The following is an 8808-nucleotide window of genomic DNA, read 5'->3' on the forward strand; positions in this document are numbered from 1 at the left end:
TAGCATTAAGAAAGTTCACAGCCAAAGCCCAAACTAATTAAACCCACTAACCTTAAATGAGGCCCAAATAAGCCCAATATACTTAAATCAAAGACCAGCCCAATAATGAGCTCGAAAGGATCAAGTTTTTAGAATTTATCAAAAAGAAAGTCCAAACTCCCACGCAGGAGCATACACGTGGCTGACAACTATTCGCTCTGACACCACAGTGTTGTCACCTTCCGTCTCTCGCTGCACATCTCTTAACGTAATTCCCCCCCAAACGACTGCCACTGCCCTCCCCCCCCCCCCCCACCATCCATGGCATTGAGATCCGGCGGCCAGAAACTGTCCTTCGACATCCTAGCGGTCTCGGATTACGACGATGCGATGTCCCCCACTACAACCGCCTCCTTGTCCCGCTCTATCTCCGATCCCCCCGCGCTTGGGGACCGCGCGGGATCATCTCCCTCGCGCAAGAAGAAGAAGAAGAAGAGCAGAAGAGGAAAAAGCCTCCAGGAGTCGTCGGTGATTTCTGAGGATGTAATGACTGAAGTATCTGGGATCAATGGAGATGTGAATTACAGTTGTACGGTGGGTACAGTGACGGAGGTTGCTGTGGTACCGGATGTTGATAACGAGGGTGATTCCGCGGTGCGTACAGTGACACAGCTGCCGCAGTTCGGGGAGTTGAGGCAGAGGAATGTAGGCAATGCGATGAATGGAGGGAGTACGGAGATGGTGAGTGAGGAGAGTGGTAAAAACGATGAAAAGGTGAAGGAAGAAACGGGAGAGGATCGGAGTGCTGGTACGGAAATCAGTTCGGACCAGCGAGTGGAGTTGAACGGTAGGAAATTGGAGAAGGAGGGTACCTTGGATTGGAAGAAATTAATGGCTGAAGATCCCAATTGTAAGTTGATTTTATCCTCCGGATTTGTTGATTTCAACTGTGTTTGCGTGTGTGATATGGCGTTTATGATTGGAGCAAAGTGCTATTGGAAGTCTGACTATTGATCTTCAAATCAGGATTCAGTTCTGGTATTTTACAATTTTAGGATATGTGTGTTTAAGTAGATGGTGAAATGGTGAATTAGCAAATTCGAAATTCCCGTAGTAGTTCTGGCAGCGTAAAATTAGTGACTGTAAAATGTGAAGCAGTTCAATTGAGGACACTTACAGAAGTCCTCTGTTAATGGTATTCTTTTTCAGCCATAATAGTAGCTTAAGGAGCAATTACAATTGTGAAAAATTAATCAGCCATCTTCTTAGAAATGCTGGATATAGTACGACAATGATTTTCACTTTACTATACTCCTACTCATGTAGAATCAAAGTTTGAGATGGCGAACATTTCTGATCTTAACACAGAAATGGTATATTTGTGATGCCTTCTCCATAATTGAACCAAACTTTATGCTCCTTTCTTTGCATTTTTATCTGCATTGTTGTTAAACTTTTATCTAGTATTCAAAACTAATCTTGTGGATAGAGAGATTCAAATGTTTGGGATTCCCATACATGAACATATGATGGCAAAATAAGTATTTTGCTTATTTCCCACCTTATTATTGTGCTTCCATGGTTGTCTGCTGTTTGAGTTGAAACTGTCACCCATTTCTTCCTTGGATCTTCTGGATCACTGTAATTTGTGCTCAAGTAACTCCAAGTAGATGGAATTATTGGTGAATCTTCTGTTCGGTTGCTATATTTTTAGCTGCCTACACTGATTCTTTTTCTTTTTCCAAAAATTAAAACAGATGCACCTTTCTATGCGCCACACAAAATGTTGGTTCTCCCATTCTGTTGGTTATGTATAGGAGCATGCAGTGTGCTGAGAAGGCCGACTGTCTCCATTTTGACAGTGTTGCACTTACTATTTTTTGCTTTGTCATCTTTTGGTTTAGAGTACCATGAAAAAGTCAGTTCATCATAAGCTGGGTTGGTGAATGTGTGTCCTTCGCTGATTTGATGAATACCGTTTTTGCTTGGCTTCCGGGTTTGGAAATTTTAAACCTTATGATGATTACATCTGCTAGTAATGGAGCATCTGATTGCTTATTAACTCAGGTTTTGATTTTCTTGTTTATATTTCCTGTTCTCTTAGTGACAAAATTGTGATTTTCTATCAGATACATTTCCCGTGGAGAAGTCACCAATGAAATATTTCATGGAAGAAATGTATGCTGGAAATGCCTTGCGGAGCACTACCACCATTGGCAATGAAAAAGAACGGGAACGAGTTTATGATACTATATTCCGACTGCCATGGCGTTGTGAACTGGTAAGGTGGTAAACTTGTCTGATTTGATTTACTTGCAAATTTTGATGTAACTCATCCTTTATTTGTTTTTACTTGGTGGCTGGTTTCTCTTTCTCATTAATGGATATGCACATTTAGTGTTTTATGTGTCGTTTCTGGCTGTATCATTTCTGGAATTTAGTAAATCAGATGAAATCAGGTCTCGTTATTCTTTTCCTTTTTCAATTGACGGTGTAGGACCACATTGATTTGCTTCTGGGAATAGTCAAATGTTGTGTTAGTTAGGAGTTGAATTCCATTTATTGGATGTTTAATGAAAAGATTTGCATGATCATTTGCAGCTTATCAATTTTGGCTTCTTTGTCTGCTTCGACTCATTCCTGTCACTCTTAACCATCATGCCAACTAGGATCATCATGACCTTCTGGAGGCTTCTTAAAACCAGGTCAGTTCCATCTCTCTCTAGTCAATTCCTTCTGGAGTAAAATGTTCTATGTTATTTCTTCAGTCCTCTAGGTAAATATGTGTTTCATACACCATGCCAGGCGAAATTGAAAGCTAGCTTGTTCTAAGCCCGTTTAAGATGAGCATGAAATATCCATGACTTGGCATTTCATAGGTTAATAAGAATGTCTTGAGACATTAATCGTGCTGGTCTAACAAGATAGCCAAAAAAAGAAGCAGAACAAGGAAAAGATTTCTGAAAGGCTTGTTGAAATTAATGGTATCTGAGTTCTTCTGTCTGTCTGGCATTATAGTCAACACGAGGACCTTTAACCATCTCACCTTTATTAAAATTCTATTGGAATGTTCAACAGAAATAGTATAGGTCTGATATATTCCCATGGATCCCAGAAGTTTACTCATGAGCTCACACAATTAATCATATAAGTTTTGTTATTTTCTTCTGTAATACATTAAGCAGAAAGCTCAAAGATTTTGTGAGGCCAATGATTTTCTCATCATTAGAAATAGAGTAAGCATGAAATTGAGGATTGGCTCACTAAGTACCCAGGAGTTGCTTAGATTATTACAACTGGCACATGAGGTCTCTAGTTCCAGTTTCATTTTAACCACCAGGTGATCTGATCTTACAGAGGAGGCACTCAGTTATGTGTTCTTCCCTAAAAGTTTAAAACACTCTCCAGGGTATGAGCATAGTTTCGCAAATTGACAAGTGCTACACTCGCGCAACCACCAATATCCTTGGCCAGGTTTAGGGCTATTCTTTTAGTAATGTATTATAACATAGGTATCGTTTTTTTAAGTGTCATAGTGAATTGACTGGTAAGAGAATGCAATTAACCTCATTGCAATAGCCAAAATTCTCGATGGACACACAACTTACCCTTCTAGGATGTTCACTTAACTAAATATTACTTGATATGAGATAAAGAATCTAAGTTTTCTTGAATAGAACAAAATGAATCCTAATGCATATGAGGAGGCAAATTAAGCACACCTTGATAGCATGCAGTTTTCAAACGCTATTATTGTTAGAGATTCAGCTTTTCCACTCATGTGCCCTGAGTGTATGTGTTTGTGTACCCAGTCTTTTAAGCTCATTAACTGGACAAAAGAGGGATAATTTTTAGCTGTTGGTATAATATTTAAAGCATCTTGAATAATGGCTAAAGCTGCTAGGTAGGTCTAATCCTTTTATTCCTGTGTTCTTTGTGATTGTGTTGTACCCTGCATCAACACATATCTGTAAGTACAGTGTAGCAGCCAACTTGTTCAAATCTGAATGCTTGATTCGGTTGTGATGTAATTATACCATTTAATTCTTAAGGGACCCTGTTTGTTACAGAGTAATTTAACCATGACTGTGGCAGGCAGTTCAAGAGGCCTTCATCAGCGGAGCTCTCTGATTTTGGCTGCTTTGTCGTCCTGGTTAGTGGAGTCACTCTATTACAACAAGCAGGTCTAGTAAATATATTTGGTCCACATTCTTTCACCAAGTTTCTGTGCAGTTCTTTTCCCAAGATTTATTGGCTTGCTTGGTGACTAAACTCCCAATCAATACCTAATCCACCTCGGAAAGTGCATAATGATAATTTGTTCTAATTATTTTTGTCTGGATCAGATATCAGCTTAATTTATCACATGATCCGTGGCCAAGGAATTATTAAGCTTTACGTGGTCTACAATGTCTTGGAGGTATGATACGAATTAGAACCATGGTCAACTTTATTGTCACATGAGTTGTTTTCTGATTTATGTCCATAGGACTTCCAATTAGGATACTTGTCTTACTCCAGTTTTTGGTTTTAAAGTTCTACGTATCTTGAACATGAAGTTTGAACTCTGTTATGGTGTGGTAAATTATTAAGAATAAATGGTTCTGCTATTGAAAAGGGCTGGAAAATGCTCCAAAGAACTTTTCGACATGCTGATTCATGGTTCACTGTGGACACTGCCAAGAGAGACCTAGTAATAATGGAGCAACTATCTGGATACCATAGTTTCAATAGCATTACCCATTTTCCTTTTTGTTCCCCTTTCATCTAAACATTACCATCCTAATGACAAACCCTGCACTTAAAACACAACACCTGAAAATAACACTAGCTGTTTTACATTCTTCAATATTATAATTGAGTTAGTTAATTTTTTTTAGTAGCTAAATCTGTGTAGAATTATGGTGTAAGACATGAATCAATTATCTTTTGCAAATAGTATGAAACTTAAAATTTTGAATATAATTTGAGGGGAAAAATTAAGTTGAAACTGTATGAACTAATAGCAATACTATACTACTTAACTTCATTGCTGCTGAAAGCACTGTTGAGGGGAAGTGGGGGACAGTAATCCTCGGTTAAATTTACTTGACCGAGATAATTTTTCATATCCTTGTTTCCATTTACTCTCAAATATAATCTGTTATTTGTAATTTCTTCTATCAAGTTTTGTATGTAAACAGATTTTTTTCTAGTATGAATTTTACAGCTTTTGCTTGACCCTACTGCTGGAATTCTAGCATTTTATTTAGTGTTTGGCCTTTTGTATGTGTAATAGAGGTTATAAGATAATATTGCTCTTTTGTTGGCAGATATTTGATAAATTATGCCAAAGTTTTGGTGGTGATGTAATGCAAGCTCTGTTCAATTCAGCAGATGGACTAGCAAACTGCTCACCGGAAAACATGCAATTTTGGTTGTGGAGATTTATTTCAGATGAAGCCTTAGCAGTTGCTTCTTCTAATATCCTTCTGGTCATAATACATTTATTTTTATTATACTGGAACTATTTTATTATTAAGTCTTGCATCACTGTAATTCCTTAACTGCTCATACTCATTCATTCATTCATCTTATTAGCTCAGGCAATTACTTTGTCAACCTGTATAGTTGCTCATAATAACGCACTATTTGCTATGCTTGTTTCTAACAATTTTGCTGAGATTAAAAGCAACGTGTTCAAACGTTATAGCAAGGACAATGTTCACAGTTTGGTATACTTTGGTGAGTGATGTTTGACCTGTCCGAAAGCTTTTATATTACAATGTTTGGTTTAGCTTCATTTCCATACATTATTTGCATATCAAAAAGATCTGGTTCAACAAAAAATTCGGATGTCTCTATAAGAAATGTACGAGAGTATACTCTCTGGTGCTGCTTCATTGCTGATCATCTGCTTCAGTACAGGGCTGAATGTCCAACTGATCCTTGGAAACTTGACATTTTTGTGTTTAAATTCAAACAAATCCTACTACATTAGAACTGCCAGTTCCTAAAACCTTTGAAACCTCTCCCACTTGCTAAGATTGTCTTTTTGATGTACTTGGACTGAGTAGTTGCGCCCTTTTCTGCAAGTACTGTGCAACTATTATTTCTTGCCATGTGCATATCTGATAGACATTAGACCTCTACAATGTTTCCTCAATATTTTTAATTTTTAGCTAGACAATGTTATGTTTGTACATCAGCTATTATGTTTTTCTGGTTGGAAAAAGCAATCTGACATATTCTTTTCGTTAATTGCTCATGTCCAGATTCAGTTGAGCGGTTCCATATATCAGCATTTGTCATCTTTGTTTTAGCTCAAAATATACTGGAAGCTGAGGGTCCTTGGTTTGAAAGTTTTCTTTGTGTAAGTATCCGCTTAGATATGGTACAAATTAACATCACTCAAGTAGTAAATGGAACAGAGAAGTTGGATTACGAGTCCATATTCTGATCATTTTCTTGTGTGCATCTTGCAGAATGCGCTGGTTGTTTACATATGTGAAGTTATGATTGATATAATAAAACACTCATTTATTGCTAAGTTCAATGACATAAAGCCGATTGCATTCTCCGAATTTCTGGAAGATCTTTGCAAGCAGGTATCTTTATAGCAAATATTTTTTAGGGCAAATTACAACGACTTCCCTTGAGGCTTGGCATAATTATGGATACAGGCCTCGTTTGAAAAATTACGAACACCCCCCGATGTTTGATGATATTATGTTATCCTTGGATGAAGTTATGAAATTGTCAAGTTTGTCCTTACTGTTTTTTTTTTGTTTTTAAAAAAAATAAAATTTTGTAAAAAAAACTAAGAGTTGGGTGGATGAATTTTTTTTAAAAATTATCCACTTAGTCTATAAAAAAATTAGAAAATTTAAAAAAAAAAACTTATTATAATTCTTAATCTACAAGAGCATTTTCGCCAGTTCACCAGAAAATATGAATAAAAACTTAACGAATTGGGCTAATTTATAGATGGCTGTTAAAATCAGTGGGTTATTAGTAATTTTTCAAACAATAAGTGGGTATTCGTAATTATGCCGAACCTCAGGGAAGGTCATTGTAATTTACCCTATTGTTTATCAATCAAAATAGTATTTTCTTCTTTACCTTCTTCCTTGATTGATTATTATGAATTGCTTTTCCGGGTGAGATTGGATAATGGTGATAATGTTTTTAGGAGAACTTGACTTTATGAGCTTGGATAATGTATAAGTCAAGCTTTCTAATTTATGCTCTTTTTCCAGACATTAAATCTTCAAACAGAGAATGGGAAGAAGAACCTCACTTTTGTTCCTTTGGCACCAGCTTGTGTGGTAAGTAATGATATGGGCAACCAATGTTGCTATGTGCTTATTTTTAGTAAATTTTCTATTTTCCCCCACTTTGAAGACAGCCTTAACCCAGCTACTAAAATGGACGACCTATGCAATTCCTGAAGAACTCGACCATTTTCAAGTTGAATTATTGACGTCTTCGTGATGCTATAAGCTTATTATTAGCACTTGAAGATAATTATTTCTTTTTCCCCCAAGCTTAAGAGTTCACTCGTATGCCAGCTACTAAAGTTGGACCAACTATGTGTTTACTGGTGGTTTGTGATGATACTCGTGCTGTATTAGGTAATTCGAGTACTCCGACCTGTTTATGCGGCCCATCTCCCATATCATCCACTTCCATGGAGAATCTTTTGGATTTTAGTGTTGTTAGCCATGACCTTTGTGATGCTTGCTAGTCTTAAGATGATGATCGGCTTGGGCCTTCGTAAACATGCGAGGTGGTATGTCAGAAGGTGTGAGAGAAGGAAGCTTCACTCTGATTAAGGCTATCGTAGATGTGACAGACAAAATTCAAGATTGGCTTTGATGGATACTTGTATATCTGCATTGAGAGTTGTCGTGCAACGGGTCAATTGATCCTCAGTCCAAAAAGTAAAGCACGTGGCGAATGGATATCATCATCACACAGCGCCTGGATATCCATATCCGTCCAGTTTTGCATTACATCACAGGACGACAGATTGTGGATGAGTAACATGTAGGAAGGTAATAGCATGGATTAATGAGTAATTTAAGGTTGTACAGTCTTATCATGTATTACTTTCCTCTCAAAGTAATACTGTCCGCAAATGGATGCTATATGCTCTTATATTTATCATAGATACATGTTATGGAAATATCAGGAACTGCTGGAGCTATATAGCCAGTAGGTTTTGTAGATTTCTGCAAAATTCCATGGAAATCTTTTCTTCCAAGTGTGCAGAAAGATTAATGATTTTTTTAGAGATATTTATATTTATACCCCTTACCTATGGTCTATTTACACAAATTATTCTTCTTTTTTAGATACATATATACCTATAAAAAATGTCAATGTCATTTGCACAAATCATCTTTATTTTTGGAAACTTGTTTTCTTCCTTTCAGGGTGGTTTTTGTAAGGTAGGAATAGTTCGTATAATTGGATGGTAAATCAATGAGTGTAAATATAATTATTTCTTTGCTTTGATTGTTTGTCTCCTACACTATACCTCCTCAACTATCATTTAATCTATTTTTATAATTTTTCCACATGCTTTTAGTTTCACAACTTCTCTTTGGTGTTTTCGAGATATCTTCAAAAAGTATGTAATATTTATTGGCACAAAACATTAATTTAGGACTAGACAAATTATCAATTTTGGTAAATTCTCAATGTATCATCTCTACTATTATGCAGAGAAGACGGTTTTTAAATTTAAAATGATAGTTTGGACACTACTATGCTAAATTATTATAATACAAAAATATCCTTCAATTTTCTAACTCACGTTGAATTAACTATCCTATATTGTATCTT

At 36.5% G+C, this 8808-nt stretch overlaps 1 protein-coding gene across 1 annotated transcript; it reads left to right on the forward strand.

Moving 5' to 3' along the window:
- The first annotated feature begins 265 nt into the window (after positions 1-265).
- On the forward strand, positions 266-8275 carry POD1 (POLLEN DEFECTIVE IN GUIDANCE-like protein). Its single transcript, XM_011072246.3, has 11 exons — positions 266-889; positions 2109-2260; positions 2581-2684; positions 4075-4163; positions 4326-4399; positions 5292-5442; positions 5536-5703; positions 6234-6331; positions 6444-6566; positions 7218-7286; positions 7593-8275. The coding sequence occupies exons 1-11, from the start codon at positions 301-303 to the stop codon at positions 7791-7793; spliced, it is 1818 nt and encodes a 605-aa protein (XP_011070548.2). The 5' UTR covers positions 266-300; the 3' UTR covers positions 7794-8275.
- Positions 8276-8808: the final 533 nt, after the last annotated feature.

This window comes from Sesamum indicum, linkage group LG2 (assembly GCF_026168435.1).
Source record: "Sesamum indicum cultivar Baizhima isolate 11 linkage group LG2, ASM2616843v1, whole genome shotgun sequence".
In the NCBI taxonomy this organism is placed as follows: domain Eukaryota; kingdom Viridiplantae; phylum Streptophyta; class Magnoliopsida; order Lamiales; family Pedaliaceae; genus Sesamum; species Sesamum indicum.

Bases quoted from the DNA above. Each gene is read 5' to 3' on its own strand.
- POD1 (XM_011072246.3), top strand. From the start codon at position 301: ATGGCATTGAGATCCGGCGGCCAGAAACTGTCCTTCGACATCCTAGCG. The intron at 4,164-4,325 runs GTCTAGTAAATA...TGTCTGGATCAG, and splicing joins CACTCTATTACAACAAGCAG to ATATCAGCTTAATTTATCAC. The intron at 6,567-7,217 runs GTATCTTTATAG...CTCTTTTTCCAG, and splicing joins TGGAAGATCTTTGCAAGCAG to ACATTAAATCTTCAAACAGA.